This window comes from Sorex fumeus, unplaced genomic scaffold (assembly GCF_029834395.1).
Source record: "Sorex fumeus unplaced genomic scaffold, SorFum_2.1 ptg000030l, whole genome shotgun sequence".
NCBI lineage: Eukaryota > Metazoa > Chordata > Mammalia > Eulipotyphla > Soricidae > Sorex > Sorex fumeus.
In genome coordinates this window covers 10,574,876-10,595,447 of record NW_026606087.1, presented here as the reverse complement: position 1 = coordinate 10,595,447, position 20,572 = coordinate 10,574,876, and the positions used below count along the sequence as shown (strand labels likewise).

At 48.0% G+C, this 20,572-nt stretch overlaps 1 protein-coding gene across 1 annotated transcript in view; it reads left to right on the top strand.

The window, feature by feature from the left end:
- PPFIBP2 (PPFIA binding protein 2) overlaps positions 1-18,126 on the top strand; it is a 179,541-nt gene extending 161,415 nt beyond the window's left edge. The window contains exons 18-27 of the mRNA XM_056116123.1: positions 453-581; positions 7,586-7,736; positions 7,957-8,068; positions 8,631-8,719; positions 8,997-9,119; positions 11,185-11,310; positions 11,917-12,105; positions 13,996-14,172; positions 16,252-16,317; positions 17,568-18,126. Of these exons, the coding sequence (XP_055972098.1) occupies positions 453-581; positions 7,586-7,736; positions 7,957-8,068; positions 8,631-8,719; positions 8,997-9,119; positions 11,185-11,310; positions 11,917-12,105; positions 13,996-14,172; positions 16,252-16,317; positions 17,568-17,639 (1,234 nt within the window). The 3' untranslated portion in view covers positions 17,640-18,126. The remainder of the gene's footprint in view (positions 1-452; positions 582-7,585; positions 7,737-7,956; positions 8,069-8,630; positions 8,720-8,996; positions 9,120-11,184; positions 11,311-11,916; positions 12,106-13,995; positions 14,173-16,251; positions 16,318-17,567) is intronic.
- The last annotated feature ends 2,446 nt before the right edge of the window (positions 18,127-20,572 follow it).

Here is a 20,572-nt window from a genome sequence, read left to right as displayed (position 1 = left end):
GGAAAGGTATTCATTAAACCCAGTCCATTGCTCTATATTTCATTTAGTCTAGGCCACTGTCCATCCCCCACACCCTGAGCATATTCTCTGTGGCTCACACCACACATGCTTTGGAAAACACACATGGATGAGATTTAATTCTGTCTTCTCAAGGCTTAGTCTGAAAGCACTGAAGCTGAAGACTTGCTTCCCTTGCTCACCCAGTGCATAGATGAAGCAGAAAATTCCTGGTTCCTTCCTTTACCTACCTACCCCCAGGAAGTGGTCCGTAATTTAGAGGCAGGATTAGACTTGGGTCTGGCCTTGAAGCACTTTGGGGTATGATTCTTGACCTCTGGGGAGGCTCTGAGTGGCAGTGCCAGCCTGCATTGTGGTTTTGGCTGGTACAGTCTATAGGAAGAGGTGCCATAGACTCCAGGTTTTCTGACTGTTCCTTGGCCTCCTCCGTGCAGAATCCGAAGAACTCAGTCAGGAAATTTCAACACTGATGCACCTGGGATGGCAGAGTTTCGACGAGGTGGACTCCGGGCAACTGCAGGGCCAAGACTCTCAAGGACCAGAGACCCCAAGGGTCAAAAAAGGTAAGGCTCCCTCAAGTACATCTGCAGTGAATGTGTGAAGTCCAGGGTAGGGTGAGGATGGACATTGAATGTCCCAGAGAGAAGTTCAGGGACTCCAACTGCAGAACTCACTACTTTGAATTAGCACAAGCAGACATTGCTTGTATTTATAGGTGCACTGAGGTAAAAGCTGGGGTGAGAGATGGCCCACTGCCTTGTCATGGACCTCAGCAGCTCTGCACATCCTAAATTCACTGTTGGCCATGTCTTTGTGTACTAGATGGAGCAGCTCGGGTGCAGCCCTTCAGAACATTCTAGAATTATAGACCCAGGTTGGATCTCAGTAGAATATGTATAAGTCAGTCAGTTGCTTCCTAACAGGGTACCCTAAACCATTACAAAACCTCTCTGTGCCTCAGTTGTCATTTGTGAAGTAGGTAGTTGGCTGATGAAGATAGCCTGGAAGCATCAGCCATCTGGGCTACCCTCAACTCAAGGGCCAGCTTCTTCCAGGGTGTCAGGGAAAAGGGCATCCTGGTCTCACTTGCCTCCGGGGCAGGCCTGTCTTCCACAGAGACCTCTGTGGAAGGTGCAGAGGGTCCTTGTGCTTTGCAAAACATTGTAGGCACTTGTCAAGGGATCAGTAAGGGAAGTTTCTCATGACTGTTCCCATGATGCCCTAATTTTTTTTTCTTTAAGTTTATCTTTTTTCAGGGCTAGAGAGATAGAATATAGCAGGTAGGGTGCTTGCCTTGCATGTGGCCAATGTGGGTTTTTTTATCTCAGACTGCTTATGGTCTCCCAAGTCTTGCCATGTGAATCCTGAGCACAGAGCCAGAAGTAAGCCCCATTAAGATCACTTAATATTTGCCAGGTACAGTGAGTAACTGATTAGGGGGTGCATAATTCACATTAATCCTCAGGAACAATATAGACTAGATCAGACAGAAGAAGAATATTTCCCTGTAGTGTCATGTTGTTAGCACCCCAGGGGTGCACTTGGATGGGACACACAAATCCTTAGCCCATCCCACCACCTTTGGGGTTCTCAACTTTTCTGGTCACTGCTCCTGTGTATAAGACACCAGTGCCTTTCAGATGCTTTGTTACAATGTCTGAGCATCCGGAGATGGCAGCCAAGAAAAGGCTTTGTTTCTCTTACACAGAAAATTCAATAGAATCTTATGCTAATGTCCCTTGGTATTTAAAATTTATAGATATTTAGTTACAGGCTTAAACCAATATTTCTGTAGGGAAAGCAGTCTGTTCCTGGAAGAATCTGGACCCAATTCTCTTTTTTCCAATTAAGTAATGGTTTTAAATAGAATAATTGGTGAGGTTGTGGGCTTGATTCCCTGCCCTGCAAAAATAAATAAAATATAATATTAGACAATGTTATTTTATAAAACTTCTTTTCTAAGGTTATGGAAGGATGAACTTGGTCTTTTTCTCTGTATTTTCCTGATGTGCATTAAGTTGGCACTACTGTTCAGCAATGGCTAATCAAAGGCTCAACCTTGTCAACATTGTTTGTAGTTTTCTTGTTTATACTTGTCTGGTTTATAGACCTCAAACCCATATATTTTGGAGGGCAGCCCTGGTGGGATTTGGGGAACCATGTGGTTGAGCTGGTCAAACCTGAGCCTCTCACATGAGTTTCATCACTTTGAATCATCTGCCCAACCACCAAAACCACATTTTTACTGATAATTTAATTTGTCATTTTATTTCTTCTTCTGGGAATTGTCTCTATTTTTTGCCCAATTTTATTTAGTTATTAATTTCTTTCATTTAGTTATCTAATATTTTTATAGAGTTCTATCTATTCTCTTTTAAAGCTGCCTCTAATAAGTTATTAGACAGGTTATTGTTTATTAGATTTGTTTGCAGAATTTTACTTTGAAAATCAGAGTTTTTGATTTATGTACTAGTGAAGTTTGTTAATTTTTCCTTTGTTATTTCTTTGCTGTTTTGTTTGAAATCATTTTAGTGACAAAAGATGTGGCTTTAAAATGTCAGTAAAATGTTTTTAAAAATCAATAAGCCAATCAGACTCGAAAGCCATGTGCTAGATCTAAAGATTAAAGAAGGTTATTTAATTATTGATTAGACCCCTTTACCCCATTTTCCCCATCCCTTTATCCCTTACTTTCTGATAACTGTTAATATATACTCTGAAAGTTTATTTTTGTTTTAATTCAATTGCTTGTTTAGTCTCTATATACAATGTATGTATGAGTAAAATCATATAGTATTTTTCTTTTTCCACCTGACTTATATCACCAAGCATAGTACACTCTAGATCTATCCATGTTGTTGCAGATGGCAGAAATTCATCTTTTTGTTCTTTTATTTTAATATATATATAAATATATATATATATATAGTTTCTTCTTTATCCAACTATCTCTTGATGGGCACTTGTGTTGTTGCTTCCAGCTTGTGGTTGTAAATAATGCTGTAGTAACCACAGGATGCTTGTGCTACATCTGTTTTACAAATGGTTGGACCAATTTCTGTTCTTACCAACACATTTCTTGTTAATTGTCACATATATGAAATAATACCTCATTGTTGTCTTGATTTACATCTTCCTGATAATAGACACTTTCTAAGTGCCTTCTGGTTTCTTTGGATACTAACCCCCTTATATGTATGACATACCAATATTTTTTTCCATTCAGTAGGGTGTCATTTTGTTTGTTTTGTTTTTATTTTGGAACCACATCTGGCCCCAAAATGTTCAGGGATACTCCAAGCTTGTTGCTCAGATATCACTCACAGTGGGGTATGGGAGACCATATGGGTTCCCACGTATCAAACCTGGGTCAACTGTGTGCAAGGCAAGTGCTCTACCCACTATCTTATCTCTCCAGCCCCATGGGTATCTTGATTTTATTGAAAGTTTCTTTCAGTGTACTGATTTTCCCCCCCTCTTTCTATCACATTTCTTTCTTTCTTTCTTTCTTTTTTTTTTTTTTTAGTTTATTGAATCATTGTGAGAACAGTTATAAAGTTTTCAGGTCTCGTCATACAATGATCAAACACCCATCCCTTCACCAGCGCATATACCCCCCATCTCACCCCTCCCCATGCCTGAGAGGCAGATGATTTCCACTTAACCCTCTCTCTACTTTGATTACATTCATTATTTCGACAAAAGATGCACCATTATTATTTGGAATTTTACCCCAACAATCAGACCTCCTGAAAAGGCGTCGTGAAATATTTTGTTTTCTATTGCTGGTTATGAAGACCATCTGATGTCACATGGCCATGATAGCAGCCGCAAGATTTTGGATTTTTGATATTTGCTAATTAAGACTGGAGAGATTTTTGCCAAAAGCCTTATAGTTCTGAGATTGGTTTGTGTGCCTCTGGGTCCATGGCCGTGCTGGAGAGCTGCTTGTTGGGGGGGGGGGAGGGGTCGGTGGGCAACTCGTGGTCTCGGTGGGGTGGGAAGGACCTGCCGGTTCCACCTCCATGGGATGCCATGAGGTCACAGTTGCCCCGTCACCGCCAGCTCATACCTGGCTGTCCAATAAGCTCAGAGGTGGTGGCCACTGTGCTGCCAGGGAGAAGGGAGGGGTTGGAGAAAGGTGGAAGAGACAGACACCCTTTCCCTCCCAGGGAGGGCACAGCGCCATAGCTTGATGCATAGTCCATTCACATTTCTGCCAAAAGCTGCTGGGTTCCGAATTAGGTCCGTGTGCCTCTGGGGCCATGGCCTTGCTGGAGAGCTGCTTGTGGGGGGCAACTCGTGGTCTTGGCAGGGCGGGAAGGACCAGTGTATGGATTTTTTATTGTGTTTTTGTTGTGGGGCCATATCCAGTGGTGCTTAGGGGCTACTTGTGGTGTTGAGCAAAAAGACCTCCTGCAGGCAAGAATGCAACAAATGAAATAAATATGTATGTGATAAAATCTTTGGGATTGATATGTGATAAAATCTAAGTGAAGTTATTCTGACAAGAAAAAATATATTATCCCCCCATTTGATATTTTACAGAAGTGGAAATTCACTAAATTCCAAACAAAAGTAGTGAGTAAGTTCCTAGATTATTGTTCAATAATAGTACATAAACAGCACTGTCTGCACTGTAATACTGTTCTCCCGTTGTTCATTGATTTGCTCGAGCAGGCACCAGTGACGTCTCCATTGTGAGACTTGTTGTTGCTGTTTTTAGCATATCGAATATGCCAGGGGAGCTTCCCAGGCTCTGTTGTGCGGGCGGGATACTCTCGGTAGCTTGCCGGGATCTCCAAAAAGGATGGAGGATTCAAACTCGGGTCGACCACATGCAAGACAAATACCCTACCCACTGTTCTATTGCTCCAGCCTTGGTGGCCTAGGGGAACTGTAAAATAACATTATTAGCCTCAGATGCCCTTATTTCCTAGCACCCCCAAAGGCAGAGTCCCAGTGAGGGACTGGATGGACCCAGGGCAAGTAGTGAGCTATGTACTACCCTGACATCGATATGGGCCTGGCCAAAGTGCCTAATGCTTAACTATAAATTAAGAGCTTGGTCATGGACAAATGCTGTCATGATCCAAAAAGTAATAACTATATTCGGAACCTGCTAGGGTTAAGAATGATTAATCTGGCCTGAGCACTGTAGTCTGAGTCTGTGGCAAAATGTTCCAAGGAGAGCTGCCCTACAAACCTCTATGTGTCTCTTACTGTGTCCATACGAAAATAACTAGTATTAAGATGTTGATTGAGTTATTGGACTGAGGAAAGGAGAAAACCACCTTAAGACATATTTTGCCAGTGGGAAGTCAGTGTAAGATAACATTGGTTTGTCCTTTCTCCCTTGCCACAGGGAGCTTAGGTTTATCGGGTTACACCCATCATAATGCTCCCAAGTCACTCCCATTCCTCTGTTTATCTGTAAACTCTTCTCTGTACTCTCCTCCCCAGCCTTTTCTCCCTAATCAGATTCTATTAGTTTCTAAAATCAGATTCTTCTAAGGACACCGAACTTGTATTTTAAGTTATGTCTTTTGCATAGTTTACCTTAAAGCAATGTCCTTTCTGTATGGACACAGGAAGACAGTTAATATTATGCTTTGTAACTTGGGAATTGATTGACTCCAAATAATATTTACTCCTGGGCATCTGCTTTCTTGACTCAGTTGCCCTTAGTTCCTAGCACCCCAAAGCACGGTCCCAATGAGGGCTAAATGGACTCAGGGCGAGTTGTGAGCTACCCTGGCATCAAAATGGGCCAGGCCAAAGTGCCACAGTACTCAACTATAAGTTGAGGGTATAGTCATAGACAAGTGCTGTCATGATCCAAAGGTAATGACGAGACTAGGACCCTGCTGGCGCTAGGAAGACTAACCTGGCCTGAGGACTGCGGAATATATATTGAGATGTCCTCAGGAAGAACCAAACTGTAAGTTTATATCTCTTACTGTGCTCATACAGAATGATATTGCTAGAAATATTGGAAGTAGATTTACTACAACTATTTAAGTAGATTACTAGTTGAGGAAAGAACATACCCTCTTGGGACCCACCCTTGAGCCGATCGCCTAGTAATCTGGAATAATCTCTTTAGATGAGATTTTATCCTTGAGTTAATCTCCTGTCCTGGAGGAGTGTTCTTATCTCTCATTGTTGATTTGTTAATGTTCAACCCACCATCGTGTCACCACCCTACGTGATTGCTATATAAACTAAGGCTGTAAGATGGGGCGCAGGCTCCAGAGGGCAGATTCGGAAAGGAGAGGGGCTGAGGCTTGACAGAGAGAAGCAGAAGGGAAGTGAAGATTGGAATAAACTACGATTGATACCAACTAGCCTGGCCCTCATTCCTTCCTTTGCCTGCTCAGCACCATCGACCTCCCCAGGGTGGGGGAAGTGGCGTGAGACTACCGAATGCAGGTGGCAACAGAGCCTGGGAAGTTCCCCTGGCATATTCGATATGCCAAAAACAGTAACAATAAGTCTCACAATAGAGGCATTACTGGTGCCCGCTCGAGCAAATTGATGAACAGCGGGAGAACAGTATTACAGTGCAGACTCTGCACTCAGGAATTACTCCTGGCGGTGCTCAATGGTACCATATGGGATGCTGGGAATCGAACCCAGGAGGGCCATGTGCAAGGCCTACCTGCTGAGCTATCACTCCAGCCCCCAAATCCCCATTTATTTGTAAAAATGAATTTAAATTTACTGTATCAACCCTCTTTCTACCCTAAAGACTCTAATGAGGTTTTGAATGTGTTGATGTAGTCACACTTTTAAATGAAAAATTCACATCCTTAAGACTGGTGGCTTTGTAACAGCTGGTCATCCTGGCTCGGAACATGACCAGACTCTTCACTTATTCATGACTTTTTTCATGTTGCTCAGCTGCCGTATTGTAGTTAACCAGCCTTCCATGTCTCCTCCCATAATCCCATGCCCCCAGCTACAAAGCACCCACCTACCCCTTGTATGCAGCTCATAGACATTTTATATTTGAGATCGACGTTAATGAGATTCAAAGTTATTTTTATAAGTGTTAATATCTTTACATTTGTAATAACTAATACTTTTAAAATATTAGTATCTTTGCATTGATAGTATTTTGAAAATAGCTGAATTGTGTGTGCCTAAGAAGCACATGTGCATATATAAGATGTGTATATCTGCCTCTTGTAACTAGTCACTTTACTGAGGTTTTTAGGTGTTACTTGATGGACAGAGAAGTCTTCTCGAAAGAATGACTTTCACATTTTTCTAGCTTGTTAAAGGCAATTCTCTTATTCTCGGAGCTTCTTGGAGCTGCTACATGCTCCTGGGAATGGCAGATTTTAAAGTCAGCCTAGGTGTTACCATAGTGAATTTGGGCTTCTACCCTAAATGAGCTTGTTGTAGTGGACTTTTGTTCTACTGGATCCCATTATTTGGAGTGTGTGTGTGTGTGTGTGTGTGTGTGTGTTTTGTGTAAGGGTTCTCTTACTGCTGAGTTTCCTTCAGATGGAGCCTTGGCGCTCCTTCTAACCGGGATGTTTTCACTTCTCTGTGTTCCCAGTGATGCCAACGCCCCGTTTGCCCAGTGGAGCACAGAGCGAGTGTGCGCCTGGCTGGAGGATTTTGGACTCAGCCAGTATGTGATTTTTGCCAGGCAATGGGTGACTTCTGGGCACACTTTACTGACAGCTACTCCTCAGGACATGGAAAAGGTAAGGACTGGGCTCTGGATGAGAAGGTGCCATTTATTCCTAAACCAGCATGTGGGGAGCTGGATCCCAGGCCAGCACCTTCCTGCACACAGAAGGGAAGAAGGGGACAGGTCGCCGAGATTTCCTCTATCACTGCCTGTGTAGCTTCACCCAGACACACTCTGCTGAGGGGCAAACTGCTGACTGAAATTTCACTTCTGTCTTCATCTTTCAAATTCAGGAGCTGGGAATCAAACACCCTCTTCACAGGAAGAAGCTGGTTTTGGCAGTGAAAGCCATCAACACCAAGCAGGAAGAGAAGTCGGCATTGCTAGATCACATCTGGGTGACACGTAAGGACAGAGAATTGTGTATTGTGTTTTTGGTCACTCCGAAGGGCAGATGGTTTCCCTGTGAATGACTCTCAAAGACAGTTGTCTCCTTGGGAGAGGCAGATGAATCACTGAACTCTCAGGGGAACACAGCTAGAACTTACATTGATTATGGAGGCAAGAGACAGCCCAGAGCTGGGGTCATGCTATACAGGGGGCCTGGGTCCATCGCAGCACCACAGAATCTCTTAAGCACTAGCTGAAGTGGCCCCTAAACATTACTTAGTATGACCCCAAAGAAACAAAAACATAGATAATTTGATGTTCCTTTAAAAAATTTATTTAGGGTGTCTGGAGTGGTTAGGGCATTTGCCTTAGGACGTGGCTGACCTAGGACGTTCCATTCCCAGCATCCCATATGGTCCCCTGAGCACCGCCAGGAGTAATTCCTGAGTGCATGAGCCAGGAGAAACCCCTGTATATCACTGGGTGTGACCCAAAAAGAAAAAACAGTTATTTAGTTCTGCATCCACATTCTCCATTTTTCCTGAGTTTGAGCACACCCATTTTTCTGTTCCTGTAGGTTGGCTTGATGATATTGGCTTACCCCAGTACAAAGACCAGTTTCATGAATCCAGAGTTGATGGACGTATGCTGCAATACCTAACTGTGGTGAGGATCTTCCCTGACCACCTTCCCCTGTCCCATGAGCACTCAGCTCAGGGGAAGCATGAGGGTTTAATTTGGTTCCGCTTCCTCCTTCATATTCTTACACATTAGTATCACTGGTTACCTAAGAAGTTCCAGACTTTGCCAGTAGCAAAGTATACTACTGGGGTGTCCGTGGGTCACTTCTGGGTATGAGGGACTTGCCTATTAGGGAATAATCTTGGGGATCTTTTGTTAGATTAGAAACTCAAGTTTATCCACCAAAACTTTGCTTTTCCAGAATGATCTACTCTTCTTAAAAGTCACCAGCCAACTACACCATCTCAGCATCAAATGTGCCATTCACGTGCTACATGTCAACAAGTTCAACCCCCATTGCCTGCACCGGCGACCAGCTGATGAGGTGAGGACAGGGCCCTTCAAGCTGAGGTGCCCCAAGCTATGACCCCTGTCAGACTGTGTGCAAAGAAGTGAGAGGCCATCTCCACACAATGACTGCATCTCGGACTACAGTACTTGCGATTCTTTCTTTTGCTTCTGCTTCATGGCAACCCAACAGCCTTATCTGCACGTGTGACTGCAAAAGCTTTATGCAATGACCAGAGAGCAGAAGCAGCAAAGTTTCAAAATCATCATGATTCAAGGAGATGAGGCATGGGTACACAGGAGAGGAAGAAAGTAGAGAGGTGGTTTTAGTGTAGGAGAGCAAAGGAGAAAATTATAAAGAACCAGGTCTAAATTAATTGCCCTCCCAGCTACACAGGGGGTCCCTGACTAGGTTTTGGTACTGAAAACATAATGCCATAAATACAATAACCCAGTTCTGGAGAATCCCAGAAATAATTCAAGAACATTGGGGTTCCTGTTGGGTGCCAAAAAGATTGTCATTGCCCTGTTTTTTATATGCCCTGGAGCCTAATTTAGATGGACATCTTTCTCCCACCTTTCCCATCCTTGCTGGGATATCTGGAGGTCCCATATTTCTTGTGGTGCCTCTCAGGCATGCAAACTTGTTGTGACACAACTTGTCTCTGTGAAGCAGCACTTGGGGCATATCTCCCACCCGCAGGTGCTCTACTGGGCCACTTCCCAGGCCCCTATATGAATCTTTTTGTTTAACTGATGTAACATGGCTTACAGCAGTGTTATTGTTTATACTTTATCAAAGGCCCTCAAACCTATTGGGTCTATTGCCCCCTTTCCAGGGGAAAAAAAAGCACAAATACCTCTTGGCAGCACCCTAGCTAATACAGAAAGCTCCCTCACTCGCATCCCTGATTGTTCATGCCCCTTTCAGAGAACTGCCCACTTTAAGCACACAAAGCTCCAGCACCACTCTCACCACCAAATTAACATCATTTTGTTTTGTTTTGTTTTGGGCCCATACCTGGTGCTGCTTAGGGGTTACATCTGGTTCTGCACGTAGGAATTACTCTTAGCACTACACAAGGGTCCATGTGGGTTGCTAGGGACAAACCCAGGTCGACTGCATGCAAGGCAAGCTCTCTACCCATTGTACTATCTCTCCAGACCTCCTAAATTAACATTTTTCCCATTTAATTAATTTATTTTTATTTTTCCAATTTCCTCCTTACACTTTACATAGACACTGTGGTTTACAAAGTTGTTCATGATGATTTGTTATGGTATTCAATATTCCAACACCAATCCCACCACCATTACACCTTCCCTCCACCATTGTCTCCACCAGATCAATATCTTCATGCTGTAAGAGTAATCCTATTTCCTGGAGGATTAAAAATTTTTACTTCTACCTTTCATCACCTGTTGTCTCCCTATTCAGCAAGTATGAGCTCCTTCTAGAGGTCACCATGGTGCTGGGCATTTTGAAGACTCAAATGCCACTTGTGGGTACTAAACTTTAGCAGCTTAATTGCACTCTCCTAAAACATTTGGTGACACCAAAAAGATCTTTTGACTATAAACTACTTGACTTCTCATTGAGCTTTTATTATATAAGGGCTGGAGCGATAGCACAGCGGTAGGGCGTTCGCCTTACAAGCAGCCAACATGGCCGACCCGAGTTCGATTCCTCCGCCCCTCTCGGAGAGCCCGGCAAGCTACCGAGAGTATTCGATATGCCAAACACAGTAACAACAAAGTCTCCAATGGAGACGTTACTGGGCCTGCTCGAGCAAATCGACGATCAACGGGAGGGCCTTTACCTTTACCTAGTTACAAAGTTAATCGGGAAATTACAGAGCCTACTGGATTCTGGAATAAGATGTGAAGGTAGAAAATTCTGCAAAATTTTATGACAGCTACAGTTCTTGGAAACTGGGATGGCTCTTAGATTGGTCTAACTGTTGGGTCACTAGGTGTGAGGGTCTCATTCTGGAAAGACTCTGGGGTCTTTACTAGGCCCAGTTTTTTACTAGGGCCCACAATGGACAATAGTAGGGCCCATAATAAGATCTAACTTTTTTTCTCTCTTCTCCCTCTGACAGAGCAACCTTTCTCCTTCAGAAGTTGTACAATGGTCCAACCACAGGGTTATGGAGTGGCTGAGATCCGTGGACCTGGCAGAATATGCACCCAACCTTCGTGGGAGTGGTGTCCATGGAGGTCTCATTGTGAGTGGCTCTTTCTAACAGTCACCTACCTTGGTGGGTACCAGAAACTGTTTTTTCTTAAAGCCTGGATGTAAATATGAATTTTGTGGGTTTTTTTAAAAGTAGTGATTGTTTGATCTGAAACCCTTCATCATTCACATCTCATGGGAGGTATTTTGATAATTTGTGGTCAAGAATTAATATGCCCATGGAAACAAGACAGCATCAGGAGGGACTTCCTTAGCCCCAGAGAGAGAGAATTCTGAGATACAGGGGTTTTATGAGAAGCAACCCTGCCTCCTCTGAGAGGAACATGGGGGTCAAGGAAGGGAAGGGAAGACCCTCACTAAAACATAGCTTTTTGCTTGCCCCAACTGACCCGGTATTGCCACTCATTTGTCAAATGAAAAAATCAAAGGAAAAGGAAATAGAGGCAGCTCTGATTCCATCCCATCCACAGTGACCTGATAGCTAGAGGCCACAGTTCTGTCCTGGTCTGTGCGAATGAGGTAGTCAGTCAACAGAAGTGGTGCTGGCTTCTCAGAGCAGGGAGAGGATTGTGGGACACAGGACCAAAAGGGCAGTGTCAGACCCTGAGGCATCTGTGTTCCTCATGTGCTTTCTTAGATTCTGGAGTCCCGCTTCACTGGGGACACCCTGGCTATGCTTCTCAACATCCCGCCACAAAAGACGTTGCTCAGACGTCACCTAACTACCAAGTTCAACGCCCTGATTGGTCCCGAGGCTGAACAGGAAAAGCGAGAGAAAATGTCCTCACCTGCTTATACACCACTGACCACCACAGCCAAAGTTCGGGTGAGTTGCCAGAGCCTTTCTGGAGGGGCCCCTGGGGACAGACCCTCTGATCCTGGATTGGGGCACCCCTGAGGACCTTGTCTCTGGCCCTTGGATTATGCAGCATGACTAGCCACACCAGTTTCACCAGCCTGGGGATTCGGCTTGGAAATTTGGTCTGTCACTGAGTTTCAGGCTAGTTCCCAGCCAGTCTTAGTATCCAAGTTAAGAGCATGTGGGTCTCTTTACACAGTAATTCTGTGCAGGCAAGTTGGAACTTGTTGCCTTCTATTCAACACTGTCTTGAAAAGCAGATGAGTTTCCAAGTCTGGGTTCCCTTCAGTCAGGCCTCTCTGTGTGCCACAGTGCCATGGGGTCTTGGTCAGAGCTGTTCTGGAAACACAGGGACAGTCCTATGATCATCTGCTCTGCTTGGCCATGTGCCATGGAGGTGGCCAGTGCACAGCTGCCCATGCGTGCTAAGGCTCTCCACCATCAGCGCTTAGCACTGCTCATTGGTGCAAGCTGAATGCCACAAAGCCCATCCCACCTGCCTGGCCACACCCCCAGCATCCCCAGACCACTCTCTGGAGCCAGGATGGCCTATGTCCTGTCTCAGTGGTGGTAGCTGAGGTCCAGCTACGAACTATGCACAGACCTGAGGCACCCAACAGAGGTGTGCTGTTGTGCCCGAGTTTCAGATCCCCAACTGCAGAGAGACCAAGTCCACACACGATAATGTAAAAGCAAAGGAACTTTATTACTAGCCCAAGCCAGTGCTAGCTAGCCCAAGCTAGGCTCCAAGTGTCATCCAACACAGTGGAGTTTTGACAAGGACCCTGACTCCAACTCACAACCAGTTTATATAGGGTTCAGTCAAGAAGCGGTTTATATACTGATCTATTTTTAGCATTGCCCTATTACAACAGTGTTCAGCAATTAGCAGCAGGTACCAGTAACAGTTTGGGGTTCTTTCCAAGAAGGGTGAGTTGACCCCTCATGACTGGCCAGATCCAACTGCCCAGTTTCTTATCTAGGTGAATTACTCAACTGGGAGTTTATGAGAAACTGCAAGTCCTGCTCTGGGGAAACAGAAACTGAGGCCTAGCTGAGACTTTGTGGCACCAGTTTAGCCCTCACAGTGCCTCGGTGAAATAGTTCAGAACTGTGTTGGACAGTGCCAGAGAAACTGTGTTGAACAGTGCCAGAGAGAGAAGGAACCAGTTGGCTGGAAAGACAATACAAGGGTTAAGGCACTTGTCTTGCACACAGCTGACCCCAGTTCACTTCCAGCATCCCATACGGCCCCCTGAGCTCTGCCAGGAGTGTCTCTGAATGCAGAGTCAGGAGGAAGCCTTGAGCACCACCGGGTATGGTTCAAGAGATAAAAAAATGTGAGGGATGGGGGTGGGGAGGAAGTGTCCAGGTGATTTCTTGGGGAGAAGAGGTGGGGAGTGTACCCTTGCTGGGTGTTGAGGCGAGTCCAGCAGTCTGAAAGGAACAGTTCTCCCTGTTCAGGTTCACTTCTCTCTTGGTCTTTTCCTGCATAGAAATTTCTTATAGGCGCTCTGTTTAGTTCCGAATTCTATTTTTTTCTTTTTTTGGAGGGGGTGATGCCTGGCAGTGGGTGGGTGGGTAGGTGTGGTGAGAGTTCCCAGCTTAATGCTTGGGACCCACTACTGGCTGTATATGAGGGGCCATGCGGTACCAGGGATTGAACTCAGGGTTCCCACATGCAAAACACAGGCTCCAGCCCTTTGAGCACCACCTCCTAACCTCAAACCCATGTTAAGAGCTTTTCTAGAAGCAATTTGCATTATTCCTTTCCTCGTGGACCTGTGTTTAAGTTTCCTGTTAATCATCTCTGCCCACCGGCCTGATCATCTCATAATCTTGCCTTTGCTGTTTTAGCCAAGGAAACTGGGATTCTCACATTTTGGAAATATCAGAAAAAAGAAGTTTGATGAATCAACTGATTACATCTGCCCCATGGAATCCAGTGACAGTGCCGGGGACGGTCATGGGGTCTACAGCGGCTACCGGGTCCTCAACTCCCTTGATTCCCCAGAACTGGATGGGCTGGACCAGGTGGGACAGATTAGCTGATGCCCTTGTCACCTGCCCTCACTGTGCCCCACCCTGAGAGCTCACAGTAACTCTGCGTGTGTCACCTTCTCACTGCACCTCACCCCCCTGCACCTGTGCATGGCTCGCAGAGAATATTCCAGCAGTTGTGCATCCTGGGGCTCCTCACTTCAAACCCTGAGGTGGCCAGGTCATGGCATTGCGGGTTTGGGTGCTGCATCTTTGCTAAGGTTGCTGGCGCCTTTGGGGAACTATTTGCCAAAGTTGGACTCAGGAAGAAGATGCTTGTTCATTGGTAGCAGGTCTTTGCTGTTGATATTCAGCACCAGAGAAACACATGAACTTGGACCCAAGTCCAGAGAATACGGACAATTCCAGGGATCTTGGACCATAGGTGCCCTCCACTGCACTTCAGTTGAAGGCCAAGCTGAAGTGCTTTAAGCTTGTGACCACAGCCTGGGCCGAGAGGGCCTGGACCACAGTGAGGAGGTCTGTGTCACTGCCAGTGTAACCGTGTCGTGCCTTACCACAGAGGTGGTCGCTTCTTTCTGGTAATAAAAACAGTATTTATGTAGAAAACGAACAGTGCAGCCTCTCTTTCACCGTGGCGGGGAAAAGCGTCAGGCCCATCTGGGGAAAGAGTCCTGTTCATTTGTCCAACTTGAGAGTCAAGGGCATGGAGCCAGGTCCCAGGCTAGAGCCCACTGAGGATCTGCCAAGCAGATGAGGGGGTAGAGCAAGGAGGGACCCCGTCTCCATCAAAGTAGGTTGAGGCTTCGGCCTTCAGATCACGCCTCCAAACCTGTGCCTTATGCATAGCCTGTTGGCCTTGCCTGTCAGGAGGCCCCAGAGGTTGATGGTGGCAGTGGCAGAAACAGCCTTGTGATGGGGTTAAAGGGCAGATAAGAGGGTGGTATTACTGGAAGGGCCCTCTGCCCTCTCATGGGTCTGGCCAGCCTCTCTGTTACCCGCTACTATAGCATTTGGTCACTCTGTCCTGGAACAGACTGGTCCTTTGGTTTTGGTCGCTGACTCACTGATAATGGTCTTCCCATGAGGCCTGGGCTGGCTGAGGATAAAGTGACACACATGTCTCGCCAGCATGGGCTCCTGGTGAGATTCCAGTTTGCCCAGAGCCACTGAGTCTGGAGCCTCATCAGTAGAAGCCTATCAGCTGTATGGAAACTCTCAGAAGGCTGGAGCAGCGCCTAAAGATTCAAGGGAGCCACTGGGGGTTTGGTCCCCAACAGGGCCCCATGCCAAGACACGCTCCTTAAGTACCAGCAGCCTCAGGAAGTCCTGTCAGCTCAGGTCACGGCCTCCCTCAAGTCTAGCCAGTGGGAGAGGAGCCACTGGCTGACAGGCTGGTGTTTGAGCCAAGTCCTGGGGAACACAGAGTGGCAGAGGCTGCTGGGGGCTGAGAGCCACGCAGGGCAGCTGTGTGGCCAGTTCTGTCCCATATTTCTTCCCCTGTCCCAGACAGAGACAGTGCATGCGCCTGTTTTCACACCTGCATGGATGGAATTTCCGTGTTGCTAATTCTCTGCCCAGTCTCCTCCACTTTCCACCAAGACAGAAGTTTACTCTGGAGGCTTCAAATCTACACTAACATGGTTGAGGGAAGGAGTGGGCAGCTCCAAGGGGGTGGGGAGGCCCCCAGGGCCAGGATTCCCCACCAGTACTCACTGAGGGCACCCGGATGGCCATTAAAACTTTGGGAGCATCTTGGCGTCTGGGGGCCCATTGGTGCCAGTGATTGTCAGTGCACTCGGCACCCTGAAGTCCTGCAATCCCTATCGCTCCTGACTCCTGGAAGTGTCTGGAGCAACGGGCACGTGCAGAAGAGCTTCTGACCAACCATGCCCATCCTGCTGCCGGGTACCCTCGGTGCGGGTGCTGGGCTGGACCCAGGAGAGCACGTTCCTGACTACCTGCACAGCTGGGGGCGCCACCCCCACCCCATCCCAGGACCTCGCCGCCTGCTCCTTCCCTGCTCCCCCAGCCGCATGCCTGAGTGGCCCCGACGTGCATGGCCTCGCTGCGTGTCTGCGTGTGCTGACCCAGTTGCTGCCCGTTTTCCAGATGGTCCCTTCGGAAGGTGCTGTGCTGCAGATAGGGCTCCTCTCCCAAGACATTCATCGCCTCACGGTAGGACTCTGCCCCCCCTCCTTCCAGTCACACGGGGCTCAGAGCTGGAGCAATAGCACAGCGGGTAGGGCATTTGCCTTGCATGCAGCTGACCCAGGTTCGATTCCCAGCATCCCATATAATCCTCCAAGCACCACCAGGAGTAATTCCTGAGTGTGAAGCCAGGAGTAATCCCTGTGCATCACTGGGTGTGACCCCCCTCCCAAAAAAAAAAAGCAGTCACACAAGGCTCGTGAGACGCTGTAAGCTTGATGTGGGAGTGTCCCCAGCCCAGGACAGGGCCTGGCTCCTCATTTGGAGCCTGAGTCGCAACGCCTGCTAGGGGAGAGCAGAGGCAGGGGCTGGGGACCGCTCCAAGGCATGAGATGTGGCTTGCAGATGCGGCTGTGGGACCGAGAACTGTCGGGGTAACGGGAAGCATCATCATCCTTAGCTTCAGCACATGAGACCCCAGGCCCTTGTCTCGGGCAGAGCTGAGAGGAAATCCCAATATTTGCAGCAACTCCTGACCCCCAAACCCAGTGGACATTGCTCTGCCTTCCCTGCCCACGAGACATTTTGCTCTCACTTCCTGAGTAATGCTGGCACCTCTCCATGTCCACAAGGCAAACTGCCAGGGACAGGCCAGGAGGTCTTTGGGAGAGTAGGTGCCCCAGGCCAAGCCCCAGCTCTGGGGCCCTGGGCCAGCCATGCTCACTCAGCCTTGGCTGAGGTACCTGTGAAGCAGGCTTAGCAGCATCTCATTCCTATGGCTAAAGGCCCACAAGGGCCACAAGGAGAGACCAGCATGAAGAAAATTCTCTACCTTTCAGGGACCATTAGTTCTTGGGCTATACCCAGGGACTGTAACGAACGTGTCCACACTCTAGACCCTGTCATTACCCTTCACTTGTTGGTCCACTGAGGCACATTCAGAAGAATGTTTGTCCTAGTGAAAAGCAGAATCTCCTTGAATTCAGATGGAATCATTTAATCAGCTTCTGTCACTTGATGCCCGTGCTGAAATGGACATCCCCACCTTTGCCATTCTTACCTCACTATCACCTCTTTTGGCCTTGAAATAGCAACTTTGGTTTGAGAATAGGAACCGTTCTGTTTTGTCTCAGAGAGTCCTGCTATTGATTCTGAGCCAGGGAGCAGGGCCGTGGGAGTTTATAGGGTGCAGGTATCACCCAGAACCATGCTGTGCACCCCACTGCTTCCCATGTGGCCTCCCTGTTCAACTGTCCCCTTCGGCCGTGTCTTTTCAGACTCTTCTGAGCCAGGACCAGCTGCTGAACGACTGTGGCCCGGCCACTTCCAACTCTGAGGACTGGAGATGACTTTTGTCATGCCTGGGAGCACAGAAGGCATGTGGGGGGTGCCCCTGAGTCTGCTTCAGTGGAGAGCTGGCGCACAGCCAGGCGGCCTCTCGGACCAGGGTGCTGACAGGAGCCAAGTAGAGCTGTGGACCTGACACCCCAGAAGTGGCTCCGGAGACCCCACGTTTCCCACCGTCCCTTTGCTCCTCGCCGCTGCCTTTATACGTTTTATACTTTTCTATGTGGCTGCAGACTCTGAGGGGCGCCCGTGCAACGGTCGGCACAGACCTGATAGCTGGTGCTGTTCCTGGGGACGGCTGGGAGGCACTTGTACTCAACGGAGGACTTTGCGTTGATAAAGGCCCTGCTGGGGAAAACAGTTCTAGAAACTTCTGACTGTTCTGTAGTAACTGAGCTGAGGGAAGTGGACATAGGCTGCCCCCTTCTGGGCTGCTCCTGTACTATCCTCTGGTCTGGGGAGGGCATGTAGGGTGAGAGCAAGAAAGAAGGCCCCAAGACTCCCCACCACGGCTCTGGCCTCCCCTGTTCCCCGCACATCTGCAGCTGCACCCCAGGCTCCTTAGTGTCCCCCCCACCTCCCAGTCCCACAGCACAGGCGTCTCTCTCGCGCGCTCTCTCCCTCTCTCCCTCCTTCTCTCTCCTCTCTCTCCCTCTTTTGCTCTCTCCCTCTCTCCCTGTTTCTCCCTCTCTCTCTCTCTCCCCCCCCTCCCCCTCTCCCTCTTTCTCCCTCCTCTTCCTCTCTTTCTCTCCCTCTCTTTCTCTCCCTCTCCCTTTCTCCCCCCTCTCCCTCTCTCTCCCTCTTTCTCTCTCCCTCTCTCCCTCTCCCTCTTTCTCCCCCTCTCTCCCTCTCTCTCTCCCTCTCCCTTTTTCTCCCTCTCTCCCTCTCTTCTCTCTCCCCTCTCACTCCCTCACCCTGCATCCCAGCTAACATGCAAAGTACAGTCTTCAAATTCTTTCCTTTATCAGCCTCAGCCCAACTGTCCTTCACCCACCCCTCAGTGAAAGGTCTCTCTCCATCCTATATCAACAAGTTGCCACCACAAGCCAGATCTTCCCAGCCTATGTCCCAAACCATACTGGCCTCTCTCCTACCAGTTTTCCCCTTAGTGATGGCCGCCTTCTCCCCATCTCTGTAACTCGCCCATTCAGGCCTCACTGCATTCCCCCGGCTGAATCCTACATGATCCGTCACCTTTCCAGTGGATCCCGTCTGGTGTTTCTGGTCCCAGCCCCTGCAGGACCTTCTCATAGTACTATTTAACCTGGTTCCTTTTCCACTAAGATCACCTGAGTATTGCTCACTACAGATTGGCCTTCAAATATCCAGGACTGTAAACAAGGTCCCTCTGAGTCTCTGGCTTCTTGGCCCTTTGCCACAAGAATGTCCTTCTCGTCTCCTGGACATCCCCCCTGCCTGCCACTGGAAGCAGCCTCTTTCAGGAGCCTTCGCTGATGCTTGGACTGCCTGCTTCTGAGATGAGCACATCCCACCTCCCACCTGCCTTCTCCTGTACCACACCCGGCTGCAGCACCAAGTGCCCAGTGCCTGCTCCAGGCTCCTGGACACACAGGAGTAAAACCTAACTCTGGCCTTCAGATTGCTCACAAGTGCCATGCTGAGACACTCTTCAGTCCCAGTTCACTCCCACCCACCTTGGAAATCTGCCATGTTTAAGAAAACAAACCAGAAGTGCCCCCCAATTACACTCAGGGCTACTGCCACCTCCCAGATCATTCCAGCACTCCCCAAGGAACAGGGTCACTCTCTCTGGGAGACAGTGGTTTAGAGGGAAGGAGTTCTGATCTCTCCTAAGAAAGGCTGTGCTGAATATTACAGATGTTCCAATGAAGGTTTCTACGGACACAGAGTCCTTTTCAATGAAGGGCTGCATGTGCGAACTGGAAAACTTTCTTCTTGTTGTTTTATTTTGTGTTGCATCACACCCAGCAGTACTCAGGGGTTATTCCTGCCTCTCTGCTCAGGAGTGAGCCCGCCCTGGAAGTGCCGGGTGTGGGGGTGGGTGGGCAGGTATATGCAGTACTGGGGGCTTGAACAGGCAATGGCCACATGCATGACAGGTTCTTTACCACGTGTACTCATCTCCAGTCCCAGGAACTGGAAAAACTTTCAGGAAGAGGAAACACTTAGGCTTTGAAAGATAAATCAGATTCCCCGGATATGCCAGACAGAAAAGACACTCCAGGCAGGTGACCACGAAACAGCACAGCACATCCAAAATAGTGCCAAAAGTTGAGTTTTGTGACCTCTGATGCACTGTCATTGTCAGGGCCAGCCACTGTGGTGGCGCTGTCCTGGGTGCAGGGGAAGAATTCAGAGTATCATTGGGTTCCAGCATCTGGATCTCAATAGCACCTAATTGGGGCAAATCTTGCCTGACTGGCTGAATGTTCCCTGTACCGGGAAGGGGGGAACTCTTATTTGGGAAGCTCTCGATCACAGAATCCAATCACATGGGCAGCCTCAAAAAAGAAAAGGAGGAAGATCAGCTGGGATTCTCTCCAGAAAGGCTTCAAGCCCCGGCAATTTATCCTGGAGATAAAGGGTGGACAGTTGGGGACTGCAGTATGACTACGGCAAGGTCATCAGATCTAGGGTAGGATACGACTCTTCATGCTGTGCCCGGTGGAGCAGCTTTCTCTGAGAGGGGATTTGTGGAGGGTGCTCCAAGCATGGGGTCGATGGTGGCGACTTCCCTTCTCTGCACCCTGCACTGGCGTCTGTGACCATCCGTTGGTGGTAGGCCGCCCTGTGGGCCTCTCTCTCCTCAAACCCCCTGCCCGTTCCCCTTCCCTTCCCATACAAGTGATATCAAATTCCACAAGGTTGCCCCTATGCCAGTTTCCCACTATCTCTTTGGTTTGTTTGGTTTTAAGTTTCTGGAGTACATCCGGCAGTGCTCGGGGGCTACTCC